The 19,520-nt window shown below is 37.5% G+C and overlaps 1 protein-coding gene across 5 annotated transcripts in view; it reads left to right on the top strand.

Annotated features, from left to right (window-relative positions):
- The window catches only part of LOC131032640 (WPP domain-associated protein), a 65,993-nt gene that overhangs the window by 1,579 nt on the left and 44,894 nt on the right, over window positions 1-19,520 (top strand). For 4 of the 5 annotated variants that reach the window (XR_009103489.2, XR_009103488.2, XM_057963657.2 and 1 more), the window contains exons 2-3: window positions 504-4,356; window positions 4,801-4,927. Coding sequence is in view for 3 of the 5 variants with exons in the window: in XM_057963657.2 (XP_057819640.2) it covers window positions 812-4,356; window positions 4,801-4,927 (3,672 nt within the window). In the remaining 2 variants the exon portion in view is untranslated. The remainder of the gene's footprint in view (window positions 1-503; window positions 4,357-4,800; window positions 4,928-19,520) is intronic. The other variant, XM_057963659.2, reaches the window with a different exon arrangement.

Below are 19,520 nucleotides of genomic sequence, written 5' to 3'. Positions count from 1 at the left end.
AGGGGTTTGTGATGCTTATTTGGCAGTGATGGCTGAATACTTAGAAATTCATTGCCATGTATTGTCACTTTTTGCAGTTAATGGGCAGTCAAACAAAACCTTTTTCATATGTGTGCTTTGCTTGTAATGCCACGGGCAGTATTTATTCATTTTTCTGTCCAATATTGTGTTTAGGTAGAAAGAGAAAAAATTCATTTTGTTGATCGACTCGTGTTTTTGCTGTTTTAATCTAGAAAGTTAAAAGAATATTTGATAATTCAAATAAAATGGCTGCCTTTTTAAATCTGTATTTACTATTTCTGCATTAGACTGTGTTGTGTCTTTATGCGATCAACATGTCAGGTCTTATCTTTTTTACTCCTTTTCCGGGTTTAGGAAATATGCATATTTTCAAATTTAAGGATGTTATTCTCTAAAACCTGAAATTTTATAATTTGTGTTGTTTGGTGGCGAAAGTTATAAATCTTATTATTTTCCCTTTTTATTTATTTTATGTGAATCAGGAAATTGAACTTGTCTGGTGATTTAGGCTTCGGCAGGGAATTTTGAAGGGCTGCAAGGCCATATACTGGTACTCTATTGAAAGTTGAGCCCTTTCGACTGACATATATGTTATGTTAAATACTTGACCACATGAGGTTTTGTAATGGTAGTTTTGTGCTCTTATCATTTTAATTTTAAATATTAGCATGAAGGATCTAGTATTTGGATATGCCGTCCTTTTCTGAATTAGTAGATTTTGGGAGCAGGCATTTTTCCCAATTGGATATTATTCCAGTATACTTGTTAACTGCGATCAACTTTATTTTGAATGGAAACCCATAATTTTGGCAAGGCTGAGTATGACGCTTCTTCTATGAACAAGAGCTCAGAAGCTGACACTTTGAAAAATTCAGAAGCAGTTGGAATAAATAATGGGAATGGAGATGAAACTTTGGATCTTGGATCCACTCAAGATGACCCAGATTATGTTGTTGGCATTCTCGCTCAGTTTGAACAGACCCAAGATTTTCTTGAGGATCTGGAATGCAGGTTATCAGTGTCAGCCATGGTTTCAGATGCTGTCACAAATGGGGTTGCGAATGCCCTCATGGAGGAAACATCTGAGGCCCTTACTGCAAAGGAAGCTGAAATAGTTGCATTAAACGATAAATTGGAAGATAAAGATATTAAACTATGGAACCTGACAGAAAAACTACGACAAAAGGAGCAGGAGCTGGCGATGCTCCTTGCCGAGAACAACTCTGACCGTGGAAGGCTGGTGTCAGACTTTATGTATGATAAAGAACGTCTGAAGCGTAAGTTGAGTGAAGCTGAAACACATTGTATAGAAAAAGAGAAACAGTTGGCAGAAAAAACTGAGGCCATGATGAAGATGACATCAGAGTTGGAGGCTGACAGGAACAGAATCATTGTTATGGAAGAGCAAATAAAGAACTTGCATGAAGAGGAGTTGGAAAACGAAAGAAATTCCCTTGATTTGGTTGAGCAACTTGAGAGATTGAAATCACAATACGTTACTGGAAAAGGGTCAATTATGGAAGAGGATGTACAGAATCTTACATCAAAATGTGGAGGACAACTAGTAGCAAAAGAAGAATGCGAAGCACAGATGCTTAGGCATGAAATTGAAAGATCTGTCTGTGAAAGCATATATGAAGGACAGCTGCTAGAGCTACAGGACAAACTTGAAACAGACAGGTTGTGGTCTAGGTCTACGATTGCTACTATGGAAAAGGAAATGAAGAAGGTTAAGGAGTTATCTGAAACTAAGTTGATGAACAAGGGATTTGAAGTTATGATTCTTGCTGAACAGTTGAAGGAAATTGAGGTTGCTAATGCATTGCAAACTTCCGTTATTGTTGGTGTACTGGATTCATCAATTCAGGAATTACAAAATCAGATTTCGAAGAACATTCAGGACTTGGGTACACGTGACGAACAGATAAATTCTTTGACTTCTATACTTAATTGTCTAAAGCAGGAGTGTGAAAGTCTGAAAGCCCAAATATCCAGCAATCATGTGATTGATGCAGAGATTGAAAACAATCTGAGCACCTTAAAGGTAACAATGGAAAATCAATGTACTAGATTGAAGCAAGATGTCGAGGAAGAAAGAGCACGAGTAAGAGATGATTTGTCAAGGATAACAAAACTTCAGAAGCTCAACAATAGTCTGGCTAAAAGATTAAGGGAACAGCAGATAAGCTTAGAGCAGGTGGAGGAGAAACTGGCAGAACATGAATGGCAACAATCAATTGTGTGCCTTTTTACAGAAGAAGTTTATGGGAGCAAACTGAATGAAGCTGTGCAACTCATTACAAACCTTAATTCAGAGTTGGAAAAGAAAGATTCAGAAGTAGCTTCTCACATGGAAAAAGCTGCTGCTCTGCAGGTGGCATTAAATGCTGAGAAGTCAGAGGTTCTGAGTTTACAAAGAAGGTTGAAAGGTTTTGAATTTGAGATTGACAGTTTGAATAGCATCGACTTTCAGAAGGTGGATTCAGCATTTGAAAATATTGATTGCAGATTCTTGAAAATGTCTTTAAGACTGGATGGCTTTGAAAAGAATTCGAAAACCTGCTTTGAAAATATCCAATCTCATGTTGCCGAATTTCTGGAGAAGCAATGGAAGCAGAATTTTGAAGAGCATATCAATGGACTTGTGCTAAGGGAATTCCTTGAAGGCCTTGAAGAGCAGCTCAAAGCAAAAGAGCTGGAGGAAAGAAAGTTCTGGGCAATGCAAATCAGATTGGATAAAGGAAGGGAGGCATTGATAAATGAGGTTAAATCTCTACGTCAAGAGTTAGAGCAGTTGAAATTTGATGAGCCAGGGAAATCTACCTTCACTGCTGATGGTAACAATTCAAATGGATTTCAAACTTTCTCCCAACTTAAAAAGGAAGTGCAAAATGGAGAAGCAAATGATGGTCACAGGAAGGATTGGACTCCGAGGAGGTTTTCTACAGGTCAGATTTCTACTGATATGTCAAAATTGGATGATGGCTGTGGGATTGCTGTGACAGGAAAGGTTGGAGAAGCTCAATTGACAAAGGAACTTGATCTATCTGTGCATACTTCACTTGAGTTTGCAGACACTCCAGACTCTCCATTAAAAATCCTTTCTAGAGAGCAACTCATAGAACATTTCAAACGAGTACTGGCTGAGCGAACAAGGAAAACAGAATGCATATTGGAAGAAAAAACAGAAGAGATCTACAAGCTTAAGAGGGACTTGATGAGAGGGAAAGATGGCACTTATCTGAAAAAAGATAAGGAGTTGAATGCTTTGAAGAAAAGGATTACCGAGATTACAAGGAAATTGGACAATATTGTTGAGGAGAACAATAAGCTATCTTCCTGTGTGGTTGAGGTTCAGGATCAGAACTATGATTTAGTTTGCAAGCTCAAGGATGAAATGAAGGCCGAGAGGAGACATTTGCTTGAGAAGCTTAGGCAAAAGGAAAACGAACTGAAAGCACTGTCTGATAAACTATTAGATGCCTTGAGAAAAGAGAAAGATTGCTTGGTTAGAGAATCTGACTTATTGAAACGCATTGCAGACTTGGAGTCAGAAACGGAAATGGTAGACATGATGCACCTGTATGAAGCTGACATAGTAAATACAATCTTTAAAGAGACAATTAATGAGAAAAAAAATGCCTTGAATTTGATACTGAAGGAAAATGATGAGAAAACAGAGCTTAAGAAACAAATTGTTTTGTTGGAGGAAGTGATCAAAGAGAAGGATGATACTTTAGGTTTAGCATCTTCACAGTTAGAGGAAATAGAACAATTTGAAAAACAGAAAAGCTCTTTAGATTTGGCACTGAAAGATTGTGAAGAGTTTAGGAAGCAAGTATTATCTTTGAAGGAATGCATAGAAGAAAAAGATAATAAATTGAAAACTTTATTTAGGGAGTTAGAACAAGTTAGGAATGAAAAAATCACACTGGAGGGAATTGTCCAAGACAAGGAAAATATGATAAAGACAGAACAATACCAAACGAAGCAATTTTTAGCCGCCACTGCAGAGAAAGAGAATGCTTGGACTTTGGCTGCAAAAAATACCAAAATACATGAAGAAATGATTACTTCCCTACAACAAACTCTAAGACACAAGGAGTTATGCCTACAGTCAACTATAAAGGATAAAGAAGAAGCTGAAGAACAGAAATATCTCTTACAGGAAGAGGTACAGAAAGTCATGAGTACTCTCAAGCGCATGCAAATACAAACAGAAGCAGCTCAGAAGCAGTATAAAAAAGAACTCAAAGATTTTGTTTGCAAAAGCATGGATGCTTCTTTACAGTTGGAACAGAGGGTTCTGAAAAGGATTGCAGAGAATATGTTTAGGTACTCAAACTGCAACTTTTTTTTGTTATGCTTACTCATTAATGTTTAGAATATTGTATCTTGGATGCAGTTTGAGAATCTTTTCTTCCATATGAGGTTGGCTTTTGAAGTGGTCTACAAGCAGATATGATTTTGAACATATTTTTGGTCAGCTAGTAGGATGACATTAATTCAAACAGTATTTTAGATGTGCCTGTCGACAGTCTTATTTGATTTCTGAAGGGAAGAAAATATTGCTTGTGCATGCATGCAATCTTTATTTTTGGCTGTTATGAGTTTGGTCCATGCTATGCCTCTTAGATTTATAAAATTATGGATACCATGGTTACATTTGCTTTTATAAGTTTATATATATGAACTGGAGTTGTGATAGCATTTTGGAGGTTTGCATTATGAGCATTCTGATAATACTTTTCAGCCAAAATTTAAACCTTTTCTCATCAGGTTGGAACGGAGTAAGCAACATATGGAGAAGTTAAAGGGTGAAGCCAATTCATTTGTGCTGGGAAGCTCATACTACAAAGACAAGCTTGAAAAGAAATGCCTCAATCTTCAAAAAGCTGAAGAAGAGGTAAAGCAGAGTTACCTCAAATTGTGATAACTTGTTTAATGTTATATTCATCATTTCCATGTGATATTTATTATAACACAATTCATTCATTGAGTCCATAACTTATGCATCAAAGGATTGTGTTTCATCATTTCCATGTGATATTTATTATAACACAATTCATTCATTGAGTCCATAACTTATGCATCAAAGGATTGTGTTAACCAATAGTTCATTAACTCATTTGAAAATTCAGCTACCTCAGAAAAACGCAGTTTATATAAGCAAACTACCATGGAACTCCTCAAATTCCACTTACAGTTGGTTGACACAAAAATCAAAATATAATGATTTAAATTCGTGAACTATTTTTCATAAATCAGAAGAACTCAAATCTATGCTCATGCCTTCAATTCTGTTCACGGAAGTTTTATTTAAACAAATCCTGAGGGCTTCCTTATGAAGGAGATTCACATAAATATTTCTTCAGAGTTTTAATTTTCTGATATAGTAACTCTTTCCCATGGTTTATGCTTTAAAAGGCCTCACAGACAACTTTATTTTCTCTTCCAGGTGTTGTACATTTCTAATTGCTTCCACTATATACTTATTTGTTTTAATATTTTCATCCTAAAATAATAATTTCTTTACAGTATTCTGTCATTTGTGCAATATGGTTCAAATTTGCTGATTAATTTATTGCGCTGTTAGTTGTTTTATAGCTCTGAACAATTTATTTCTTTGTCCCCTAAGAGATCTGTATGTGATGCAGTTCAGGATCTCTGTTTAGAGTAAAAGAAGTGTCTTTGTTAAAGGTTAGATAGCCTTGAGTGTGAGTCTTCTCTTTAGTCTAACTACAACTGCAATGTTTTTTCCTGTACGTTCCATCAGGTATGGAGCTATATTAGATAATCTTTTTGCCTGCAAAACATGGAAGACATCATGCTTGGCCATGATGCCTATATAGATCATAAATTTATATAAAAATTCAATTTTAGCAACTATTTGGACTATATGGGTCTCAAGAATACTCCTTCTGGATGGTAATCCTAAAAAAATGCCCATCTTATAGATCATAAGTTTCATTAAAATTCTTAAAAACTTCTTGGATTTTACAATTAAAATGCAAGCCTCAAAGAGTCAAGTACTGCAGGTGGCTTGCCACTAAATTAGCAGTGGAAGGAAAGCTTTCAGAGTTTGCAAGTTTAATATTGACTGTGAGAGAAGCAGGTACAAATATCACAATTTTGTGCACCAGTTGGAAATGGTTGTCGGTGAAGGGTTTGCTCATGAGATTGATAATTGTGAGCTTAGGATGATTCGTCTAAATGTCTGGATGACAATGACATTTGATTGATTGCTAGCGACTGTAGGAAGCTAGTCAAAAAAGGAAATGTCAAGAAATGCTTTCACCTGATGTAGGGTTTGTGCTTGAGATTGAGAATGGTGAGCTCAATTCAGTCTTGGAAATGTTGAGCAGTTCACGCAAAGCAGAATGCTAGTTATCTAAATTTCTGGATGACAATGCCATTCAATTCATTGCAACCGAGTGTAGAAAGCATGTCAAAAAGGAAATATCAAGGAATGCATTCACCTCTTGCACACTTTATGAAATTGTCATTTTCCTATCAAGGTTTTTGTGGAACCAATGTTCATTATTCAACAATGTTATTAAGTTTAAGAAGATCAGAATGGCACTTAGATATGTGGTTATCCTTCTACTACCCCATGTTTGGTTCAATTTTTTTATTCGTGAATTTGGAAAGCAAGGTGATCTGATATCAGCTTTATTGCTTTTCAAAAATCTCAAAGGGCAGATATGAGCGCAGATATGTTTCCATACCATGATATAATAGATGCTTGTGGTCTTTGTGGAAACTTGAAAGGGCTAAAATTATGTTCAAGGAGTTGCTCAGCAGAAGGTTACTCCAAATGTTTTGTGTATAGCACCATGAATGCCAATGCAGGGAATTTGATTATGTTTTGCCAATATGCAAACATATGTAGAACTGAGGTGTGGCTGCTGATATGACAACTATGATATATTATTAAAGACATGGACAAGTGGCAAGATTTGTGGTGGTTGTGAGTTTGCACATTAATGTTCTTGCCATCATCGTGAAAACCATTGGAAAACTAGTCATGTAGCAACTTGTAGCAAGATTCAGTCAAGTTCCAAGATTGGTGCGGCTTCGAGTGAAGAATTTGGTTGAGTGATATATATTAGATTGTAGTTAAGTTTTAATAGTTTGATAATAGTAAGCTGTTATTTATCATCCAATTATTACTAGTTTAGTGTCTTAAAATGTATTATTTTGTTTAGAATAGGGTCCATTGCCATGTTAAAATGCAAAATTGTAAAAACAAATTATTAAGAAAGAATGCTTATATTGTATGTGGATGCATTACATGGCGTCCATCTTATGGGGGGCATTCCAAAACTGAGATTGCATTCTAAAACTGAGCTTTAAAGTGAAATTTTCTAAGTAGCAAATCAATTGGAATATGGAGGCACAAGAGGTTGGAGGACATCGATGACCTCTTGACTATCACTAGCGACGAGGCTGCAAAATTGTTTTAGTGACAAAACTACTTGTGCCAAAATGATTATAGCCAAGATTGGTTTCCTAGTAGCAACAATGACTAGTACCCCAAGCCTTTTTATAGCGATGGGAGATACAAGAAACCATAAATGGTATTTAAAACCACAAACCCTAAATCATGGGTTTGCATTTCCTAAGGGCATTGAAGTATGACTATTGATGTGCCTTTGTCACCTTTCACCTACCTATTGGTGCTCAATTTAGCAGTGTTGGAATTTGCTAAGTGTTGATGTGTTTTTATGCACATGCGAACATAGAATAAAATACCCAAAAGTACCTCATCCTCTTGAACAACAACTTATGGATGCTGAAGATTTAGCTTAAGGATCACCCAAAAAGACTCCAAGGTTCATGTATGTAGGATCACTTCGTGTGGATAAGCTCATTGGTTTGATGTGATTATGCTGGAATCACAAGGGAACTTACATTTGAATACCTGAATGCTTGATTTGGTGGAACTCGATCATCTGATGTTGCTATATGGTGATGCTCTTCGTCCTAAGCTAGCTCGATTTTGAAAAAAATGGCAAAAAGTAAAGGGTTGAGAAAGCCTATTCTAAGACCTAGAATGTAAGAACATAGATGAATGACTATATGGAACCCTACCGAGCGAGGTCTCACCATCAACTTAAACAATTTGACACAAGCTTAGTGCAATCTTCTAAAGATGTTTCAACGATGTTCAAATCAATACTATCAAACATTGATCACAATTCAAGTTAATGCATAAACAATGATTGTAGAACGATTCAAAATTAAGCTCATATCATTCCAGTTGACCACACAAGGCGCACTTACAAGTAGCAAGAGGCTAGTGGTATGGATTAGGCAGATTCCACACAAATGCATTCAACGACTTCTTCCATTCAATCTAATTAACATGAAAATAAATTGAGAAGTAGAACCATGAGGCTTGTTGAAATAACAAGTTTCACCATAACTTTAATGAAAAGAGTATATCATTTACAAGTCATACCAACAATTCTTCCTTCTCCTAATCTACTTCTATTCTAAGTGCTATTCTACTCACTATTAACCAACTATTAGCTATTAACCTTTACAAATGAAGAGTTTGAGCTTTATATAGAGAGCTCATTTACAATGAAGGGCCAAGATTGAATCTCTATCCATGGCCAAGATTTTACAATGAAAACCCTAATTAGGGTTTGTTAGAACAAACTCTCCTTAGCCAATGAAAAAATTACATTCAATGAGCGTGGACCAATAGATGTCAAGGGTATGTGTCTCGAAGTTTGTGCCATCATGGAGGAATCGGGTTCGCTGAATCAAGACATGCCAATGTGTATCTTCTCTGATTGGCACATGGTGACTGGGATGATGACTAGGACACCACCTTTAACTTGCACTTTGTAGGCTTGATAGATCACCATGAAGGAATGTTTCTTGATACTCAACATTATGTAGCTTCCGTGATGATGATGATGATCTTCTGACTTTGATTAACTCTTCTGAAACTATACTCCTGAGGTTTTCAATGATGGAAGTGCAAGGTATAGATCTTGGTCTTGAAGTATTGATGTATCTTAGAATGAACTCTTGATGTCACCACTACCTTTATCCTTTGGAATTCCTTCTCAGTGACTCCTTGGTGCTGTGAGAGTTGGTGTTGTGGTTCATGTCTTTGTCTAAGTGAGTGCTCCTTGTATAATCACTTTTTTATGTTTGTCTTATGAAGTTCCCTCGAGTGTATCTTCCTTGTATTTCAACCTGGATGTTGAAATTGATCCTGGAGCGGCTTGTTTCAATCCTCCTTCAATATGATCGCCCTGATTTCTTTCTTCATCTCTTGCAAAACAAATAAGCAAGCATCAAATACATATGATATCCCTTATATTATAACCTCCTAGTTCGATGTAATTATGTGATTTCATGTGATTTGCAGGTTTAACAAGAGCATCTATAAAAGGGGTCACTCCTTGGTTGAAGCAAATTTGTTGTCTTCTTGATGAATTCGCTTCTTTTGTGACTTTTGCTGTCACCAATGATTGGAGTTGCTACTTGTGAATCGGATTTGATGTTGATGCTTACTGAACTCACTGTGGATGTAATCAAATTCGCTGATGATATGTTTCCTGAATCAGATCTGTTGTTGATATTGATTGGACTCCTTGCCCTGCTGATTGAATTAGCTAGTGGAGTTGATGGGGACTGCTGATCTGCTGATCAAGTTCACTCTAAGAAAAAGGATCGCTTTGAATCAGTGACTAAATGATTGCTTCAAGTCTTATTATATAGGTGTCTTAATGAGGAGATGAGTCCTTTTAGGGTGACGCCGTCTTGTCATAAATTAGATTAAATCAAAACTTACCTTGGTCGACTTACCTCTAGATTGATTTTGAATTTGTTTTGGGAGCTAAAATGTTTGCCTCGTGGAATTTTTGCTTCGTGCAAGGTACATGTAATTCGCTTGATGTAGTGACTTCACTCTATGTCCTCTCTAAGGACAGGCCCAAAACGATAAATTCGCTTTGTGTCCTTGATAAGGACAAGGTCAAGTTCACTCAATGACATCTCTAAGGACAAGGCATGATTCTTAAACAAGGTTCGGATCAAGGCACGAGAAGACTCTAAGCAATTTTGGTCAATGATCTTAGTAAGGACAGGACCTATATGGGAAATTTCGCTCTAAAACCCTTCCAAGGACAAGCTTCAAGAGGTGAATTCACTTGATGTAGTGACTTCGCTCTATGTCCTCTCTAAGGACAGGCCCAAAATGATAAATTCACTCTGTGTCCTTGATAAGGACACGGTCCAAGTGAGGTTCGCTCTCTTTCCTTGGCAGGGACAGGGCCTATTTAGCAGTTCGCTCTATGTCTTCTCTGAGAACAAGACCTATAATTGATCAAGTTCGCTTGGTGAACTTAGCAAGATACATTCTCATCAAATGAGCTTTATGTCTCATGGGCGGACAAGGTCAAGATAAATGTTTCGCTCCATGTCCTTTCTAAGGACAGGCCCTATTTTGATAAATTCGCTCTTTGTCCTTCTCAAGGACAGGACCTATAGTGCAGTTCACTCTCTGACCGGCCTAAGGACAAGGTACATGCTTGGAAAAATTCGCTCCAAACTTAGAGCAATGTACATGGCATTTGTGATGATATTCGCTTCCCTTTTGATCTTACTTGCATAGTAATTTGCTCATCCTTTTGACTTCAATACTTGAGCGTTTCAATTTACATTCTTGGAGGTTCGATTCTTTGATACTTAGATTTTAACCTCCATCTTTGTGACTTGTAAGAGCGAATTTCATCCTTGTTTGCACTTTCAATTTCCAGCTGTTTAGGTTGGGGTCTCGTTCAAATACTTCTTAATTTCATCCAACTCACTTCCTTCTTGATTTTGACTTCTCAAGTTCGCCTCATCTTCCCTTCCAAGTGTAGTTATAGTTCTTCCTCTTACATCGTTCAAATACTCCTCATGATCTCAGGTTGATGAGCAGTTTTCTTAGTAATTTGCCAACCTTCATTTCTAAGGAAGATCAATCTGGTGCTTCATTTGTTGCAGATGATTAAATTGATCAACTTTGATCACTTAGTTGCTCCTCATGAAATCGGTCCTTAAGGCTTGGTTTGTGTAATCTGTTTTGAAGCAGCTTTGTAAGCTTCATTCGTACAATCTTGGACTTACTGAGCAAGCACTCATCAAGGTCATTTTCTTCTTTGAAAGTTTATCTCATTGTATAGATGCAGCCTATATGATATGAATTCACACATGATCTTCACTTAGATCTGAACTGAGCTGAATCTGTGATTGAATTGTATGAATATCCACCACTCTTCCTTGTTAAAATTTGCATTTCCGAGTTCTTCACTCTCCCTGTATTGAATGTGAAACCTGAATTCTTGATTGATCTCCTTCGTTCCATGCTCCATGCATCCTTGCTCCCATTAAACCTGGAAACAAACATATTTTGATCAAGATACTAGAAAGAGAACAATGTTTTCTCAAATCTGGAAATAAATTTTGAATCTGATTTCCCTTATTTCTAATATGTATTTGCTCCTTTATGTTGTTATTTGCTTCTACTCTTTTATACTCTGATTTTGAATTTGCTTTGATTTACTTCATTTGAATTTAAATCCCAAATGGTTTTGGTCTAAAGGACACGTCTTTAATTTCAAGGGCCAGCTTCCTTATCATTAACTCCACACCTTGCAAGGAAATGGTGAGGTGGATGTTTTCTTCTTTTCTTTCTCTAAAAAAAATGTCTTAAAACTTTTGAATCTCCACCTTAGAGTTTTGTGGGGGCCAAGCAACGATGTGGCAAAGCATGTGGAGACTTTTAAAATTTCCTTCTTTAAAGTTTGTGGGCCCAAACAGTTATACAGTAGAGAGGGAGAAGAATGAAATACTCTATGTCTTAAGAAAACCTTTTAGATCTCCATTTTAGAATTTGTGGGGCCCAATAATATATGGCAGGGTAGAAAGGGATTTAAGGCAGTGAGGGGGATGGAAAGGGGTGGTAAGGAATAGTCACGAGAGTAGGATGTAAGGAATGTAAGGGGGAGGATAAGAGAAGTGGGATGTAGGGTGGGGTAAGTGAAGGTGGATACAGGGGTTATAAGGAGTGCTGTGGTGGGAGGTTAGAATGGGGTATAAAGGGGATAATGAAGTTTAGGAAGGGTAGTGGTATAGGATGGGATAGGGGTAGGAGGTAGAGTGGTAGGTAGTGAATGGGTATGAGGTAGAGGCAAGCTTAAAGAAATAAGGTAGGTAAAGGCTATAATGGATGAGGTTAGGATAGGTGATGAGAATAGGTAGATGGGTAAGGAGGTTAGGATGGGGTATATGGGGATAGTGAATGAAGTTTTAGGATATGATAGGAAAAAATGGAAAGGTAGGAGAGGGTAGTGTAGGTGAAGGGTATAGGTGATGAGATGCAAGGGGGAAATGGGGATTGCAATGATGAGGGATGGAAATGATGGAAATCGGGTTTGGACGCCCACTGACAGTGTTGGGAGAAGTGGTTGTGATTGTGCCTTGGCTGGGCAAAGGGAGTGTTGAACCTCACTTCATCCTTAAGAAAGAGACTTGATCAGCTCCTGAGCAACTACAAACAAAAGGTCAATACCAAAGACTTGACATCAACTAACAACTAAGCCAAGACGACTAACCTAGAAATCGAAAAAGTGGGGGTCCATGAGCTTTTAGGCATCTTGCTTGGTATACCCTTTGGTTATGATCAATTTCAGAGACTTTCAAATGGGATCCTTTGGTCAGACTCACTTTAGTGTTGTTCTTGGCTTTCACTCAAGTTCATATCATGTGTTGAAGATTGCAAAAATCCAAAGAGATCATGAGTCAGAGAATGTTTTGGTCATTTTCTATTTTTTCACAATGTTGTAGACTTTTGGTGTGGAATTAGATATTTCTTGCTCAATCAAATGCCTAGTTCCAATGTGTACTCTTTCATAAAAGTTTCTCATGGGCTTTTGAATCCTTCCATCCCTCCCTTTCCTTTGGGTTCACTTTTTTGTGAGATCTTGATGTGGTTCTAGACATTTCTTCTTGACTTTTGGTCGCTGCTATCAGGTATTCTTTCTTTCCATGTTCCTCGGTTTTCTCTTGGGAGATTTGGACTGTCATTTAGACATTTTACCTCATGTCTCAATCGCTCATCCATTCTCGTGTCATATCCCTCTATATTTGCCTCATACCTCAACCCCTCATCCATTCCCACATCATATCCTTGTAGATCCATAATCTCTTCTTTCTTTTCACCCTTGTGAAATTTCAAAGTAGATCTTTATCTCCACTTTATCCACTTCCTATGTCCACTTATACAAGTTTATCCTGCAGTCTTCTTTGTGAAATTCCTAGGTATCTAGGCCTCCAGCCCAAATGCCCACTTTCTCCATCCACTTTGGAAGTTTTTCTTGCACTTTGTCTTGTCCCTTTTTGCAAAACTCTTGCCCACCTCCAGACTCTTGACACGTGTTTGTTATTGTCAACTTAGATAAAATTAAAAAAAAATCTTATCTTTCTTGAAAGAAGATCAAATCTTGAAATAAAATTTGATTATCTCAAGGCTTCGAATGTCAAGTCTTGACATATAGGATAAATTAAAAGTTCTTTGTGGATACTATTTAACAAGTGCCTTTATGGTTTAGGTGTTAAAGATAGGGTTATGCAGATGATTTTGATCAAAATTATTGGATTTATTGCTAATTGATGCTTGGAGATTTAAGCTTGACAAAGAAATAGAAAAAGAAAGGGGAGAAGAGAAGGTTATAAATCTTAGGAAAATTGCACAAGTTAATACCTAAAATTGCAATTGTATGTCATAAAGCCAATCTATATTTCAATAGACATAGTCACAATTACATATAGATGGTGCAAGCTTCAATGGAAAAATCTCAAATCATGAGAGATTATGAAATGCCTAGAAACATGGCAAAATCCCACAATATTTTACAAGATGACAAGTCACTTTTGATATTTAGAGATAAATGAAAGTATGGATGTACAATTACATACCCACAATAATCTAAGACAAAATTCACAAATCTGCATGAAAAAAACTTTAAAGGTAACTGAGCAGTAATGATTCTTTATTGCTAGTTACACAATTATTAACAATTTCTCTTACTATTTAAAATGATAGATTGATGGGCTTTCTATAGACACAAGGTGTAAAAATTTGACTACAAAATAGTAACTTAGATAAAAAAGTAGAGATCAATGACTAAGATTTAAAAGCATAAAATCCTTAAAAGAATATTTGTAAGCTAGAGCATATTTAGAAATAAATATGCACTTGGTGAAAGATATACAAACTTATTAGGATCTAATGTTCAATTATCTTGTTTGTCATCAATTTTAATGAGGACTTTATCTTGCTTTGCTTCATTCTTTCCGGAATCTCTGTAGGCTATTAACATGTTCATTGTCCCATCTCTATCTTGCCCTGCATGAATTTCTATATGAATCGTTGAGAGCTGAAGACAAATTTTGGCATATCTCGTGTTTCTCTTAGCATCAATCCTTTTTATTATTTTGATAACATGGCTCATCTTCATCATTTTATTAAACATTTCCATATTAAAATCCTTAGCTTGTTGATCAAGCTTATTTAGAGTGAGCTTTTGCATTTTGATAGAAGATCATCAATATTTTCAACCTCATCTTGGAGGACTACCAAGTTTGTCAACCCTTTAACAATTGTAATTTCTTCATATTTGGACTCATGTAGCTTGTAATTCAACTTCTTAATTTCATCTTTACATTCAACAATCAATTTCTTTTCCCATTTCAACTATGTTACTCGTGGACGTGTCTGGGAGCCTAAATCCCCTATCGCTGTCTTGGGGATGTTTCAAGGGTGCGGGGATGACCAGGGTACGTCTTCCCGCTGTCCCCAAAATTGCAAAAATTCAAGGAAACGTCCCAGAAATTTAGGGACAGCAGTGATTCTCAAAGGGGACGTCCCCCCATCCCCAATATGGTTGGGGACGTCTTTGATGTCCCCTTGTCGTCCTAAGGACATGTTGTAACGTATTCACACATTGCTCCATTGCAAATGGGGACCCCTACTTTTTGCTTTTTAGGGTTAGTCTTCTTGGTTTAGTCTTTTAGATTCTTGGCTATTAGCCTTTGCATTGGAGAGTTGCTAGAGAGATCATTAGGATAGCAGGCTTTGCTTGAGTTGAGGTGGGTTAGTAGGTGGTCTAGGTCAAGGTCTCTTTGAAAGCCTTCTTTAGGTCAGGCCTTGCTCTTGTTTCTAGGTTAGGTCTTGATTGAGTTTGAGGAAGTCCTTATATCCTGCTAGGGTGGCCTTGCCTTTAAGACCTAGGGCATTTAGTCATGGAAGTGATGAAGAATTTGAGCACAATTGCAAAATTCGCTCTTGACCCTTCCAAAAGGACAGGAGCGAATTTCCTTAGAATCCTCTTTTGCTCCCAGTCTAGATTTCAAAGCTTACTCCTACGCCTTGACTGAGTAAGGAATGACCTATTTTTGCCTTGTGAACAAGTTGGAACGAGATGGGATGAGGAAATTGAACCTAAAACATGAATTTCGCTCCTATTTTTGCCATGGGAGAGGGAGAAGAGAACTTCATTTGAGGGGATAATTTAGGGAATCAGAAGTGCAGATCTGATATAAATAAGAAGTGCAGATCTGAATGTGAAAGGTTGTGTTCCTTTCAAAAGGCAGAAATAATGAAGAGTTGCACTCTTTCAAATGGTGCTAATGGTGGAAAGGGTGTGTCTCTTGGCAAAGGGGCATACATGATGAAGAGGTTTGACCTCTCCCTCACATTGGAGGATATAAAAAGGAGAAAGTCTCATTTGAGGAGGACATCCAAGGGAGATCAATTCGAAGAATAATTTATTATTCTCAAAGGGCAGCAATGAAGTGTGATGATTCATTTCTTATGAAGAGGTGTGACTTCCCGCAAATGAAGATATAAAGAAGAGATTAATTCAATTGAGAAGGGGGAATTGGAGGAACCATCCATAAGATCAAATAAGACAAGAAGCGGTTGTAGGTCATAATAACAATGGAATACTATCAAAATATTTTCCAACCAAAAAGAAACAATGAACTACATGCAAACAAGTGCTGGCATATTGACAATGAATTTTCAGTTATAAATGCATATTGAGTATTGACAATGAATTCTAAATTATGAATGGATATTGAGTATTGATAGTGAATTCTAAACACAAATGTGCTAGTTAAGGTTCTATAATATATATATATATATATATATATATATATATATATATATATATATATGCTTTATCCATGTTTTCATATGAATATAATGTATATATACATGCTTTATTTATTTTTCATATGAACATTTAAAATTTCCCTATATATTTAAAATTTTCCCTATATTTAATATAGCCATCCCCTTTGCTGTCCCCCTGCCGTCCCCAAAATTCGCACGAAAATTTGCTGTCTTGGAAACTTGTCCCATTGTCCCCTACCGTCCTCGTCTCGGAAACTCGGGGTAACATAGCATTTTAACGATTGAATCCACCTTCGAAGTTGTATGATTGATTGCTGATCCAATATGCTCTCCTATAAGAAAGTTTGATCATCTAGTTGTTCAATTGCTAGGAGCTTAGGGAGTTTGATTTCATTTTGCTCCTACGTGATATTGCATTCTTCAATTATCTTTTGGATCTATTTTTGCAGCACCATAGTTGAATCCTAGGAATTAATGGCAATTTTGTGCTCCTCTTCTCTTTCATGCACTAGTTTGTTTATCCATTCTTCTGTGGCATTGGATATGTTTTTTGTTTTATCCAAGGAAGATGCTTCTTGTAATATTGACACTAGGGAGGTATATGTTCCATCCTCTTGGCACAAAGGCTTACAATTTGTTTTATACGCGCTTGCAATTTTTCAATTTCTTTTCTATTTCTTGTTCCTTTGTCTATTTGCATTTTGTTAGTTACAACAATAACTGTGGATCAAAGTTTTATTATTTTCTGTTCTTTGGTTACATACCCTAGGTTGATATTTGCAACAATAATCTATTAAGTGCTTATCTCTACTGTCTTTTTCTATAGTAGGAATGGCAATTTGGGCAATTCTAGATCTTGATGTATCTCTTTTGATAGTTGATATCATCTTGGCTTTTTTCTTGAGTTTTGGAATGTTTATTAGTCCATTATATTCTTAAAATCAACAAGAAAAACACTTGGGATTGTTCTCTTTGTACTTTTACTTCTAACGGAGTGGGGTAGTTGGTATTTGGTAATCCTCTTGCTGCTCTTGTTCTATTTCTTGTTCCTTTGTTCTTGTGGGATTGGATGCCTTTTCTTTTTATATGTCTTCTTGAGTTGGAGCTTTTGTTGATACCTGTTGTGACGTTTGCACACATCGCTCCATTACAAATGGGGACCCCAATTTTTGCTTTTTAGGATAGATGTTTTGCCTAGTTTTCTAGTTTTAACCTTGGCTTATGAGAGGGTGTCATGTCAAAATGCAAAAGGATGTTAAAATTGTTAAAATGATCCTAAGTGTTAGGCTGCCTTGGAGTTTTGATTTATTCTTGCTAAGTGTTGAATTTCAATTTTGCCTTAAAATGTGAGCGTAATGTGTTTTAAATGTTCCAAAATGACGTGATTTTTGTGAGTAGGTTTTAAAAGTCCCTATAGGAGTTGTTTTTCCACTCCTAGGAGGTAAAATAAGTCAAATGTGCACAAAGTCCCGATGGACTCTTGTTTTCCCCAACTCAAATCTAGTTAAAATGTTGAAAGTCTCGATGGAAATAGGATTTCCACCGAGCGAATTGATAAAATTTTTTAAGTTTTGGTTTTTACTGTGTGAAAATTGCCATAGTCTTGATGGGAAATGTTATCCCCCATGAAATTAAGGCATAAAATCAAGTTGTCCAAATGGGAGGCGTTTTTCCACCAAGTTTTGAAGGTAAAATGGACTCTGTCTTGATGGAGGGCGTTTTTCCACTGAGTTTCATGTTTTTTGGGGAAAATCCTGATGCATCTGGATTCTCCATTGCGGTTGTCACGATGGAGGTCGTTTTTCCAATCAAGGCGAATGAAGTGTCTTGATGACCCATGTTTTTCCGCGAGGCTAGTATTTAATAATATTTATCCCACATTCATTGTGGAGTGGAGCAAAATGAGGTAAAAATGAATAAACATGCAAGGACTTGAACAAGTTTATGTGTTCGATGGAGGTTGATTATCCATTGGGGATAAAATGATGGAAAATGACAAGATTTTCATGTCTAGATGGGGTTTGATTTTCCCTTGGGGATATTTTGATGGAATTTGACAAGTTTTAATGGGATTCTGAGTCCCAATGAAGGGCGAATTTTCACCAGGGGGCATTTTTACATGAAATGATCAAATTTATTTGTCTAGATGGCCATCGATTTTCCCCTGGAGTGAATTTGGGGATGCAAATGAATTAAGTGATTGACTTGAGATCTGATCTTAGGAAAATCAGCATCCAAGAAGATGAAGAGTTGCCTAGACGTACTCGGGAACGGAAGACACGGATGGCGCACGGACACGATGGGCCTACCCGTCGGTGAGATTAACCCAGAGGCCGACGACGCGCAAACGGAACAATCGTCGTGGGACGTAGAGTGTGATGGCAAGAGGTGAAGGGGAAATTGAACCCCGTAATAATCCCGACACAATGTTGAGATAAATTGTGGCCGAAAGGAAAAATAATAAAAGTTTTTTTTTTTGTGTACATGACGTGTGCTTGCTATGTACGGAAGTGATTTATGCCCAATGTATTAAATAAAGATAGAAATATAAAAGCAGAAACGGACGAGTGGGAGGCCGCGCAGAGGGCCTTGATTCTAGAGCAGCGAGTAGAACGGAGACGGAGGCTGAGGCAACTTGCCGAAGGATGACCTGTCGAAGGGTGGCCCGAGGGGAACCAAGGAGGTGTCACGGAGGGTGCAGAAGCTGACGGAAATTTGTACGCGTTGCCAGAACACCGTAGGGTGCGAAGCCATGAAGAGTTTCTGGAGGAAACAAGGTTAAGGAGAGATCTAGTCGAAGAGACCCGGGATCGGTTCAAAAACTTATCCCTTACACCACAAAGTGAGGATCCCCAAAGGGAGCTCGGAGTGGGCGCGGGTGACAATGAAGGGGAGGATAACCGTATAGTAGGTGCCACACTCGGCAGGCAAAACACCGTACCTCCAGTCACCCATGCAGGACACACCACCGGCACTGGAGGGATTGGAGGGAGCGGCCAGGGGCCCACACACAGCCATAGCCACCTCCACGAAGATGACCCCCATCGATGGGGAGTAAACAGAAACTACCGAAGTTCAATGGCGATGGGAAGGAAGATCCCGTCCGCCATTGTCGAACGTGGGAAACCATATGGTCAGTGAACGGTGTTACCAACCAAGACGAATGGGTAACACAATTCCCAACAACCTTGAGAGGAGTGGCCATAGACTGGTACTCAGACATGGATAAGGCCAAAGTCGGCACATGGACAAACCTGAAGGAGTTTGGATAGAGTTTCGCCTCTTGAGAGAT

Source organism: Cryptomeria japonica, chromosome 11 (genome assembly GCF_030272615.1).
Source record: "Cryptomeria japonica chromosome 11, Sugi_1.0, whole genome shotgun sequence".
Classification (NCBI taxonomy): Eukaryota; Viridiplantae; Streptophyta; class Pinopsida; order Cupressales; family Cupressaceae; genus Cryptomeria; species Cryptomeria japonica.
This window is presented reverse-complemented; position numbering and strand designations above follow the sequence as displayed.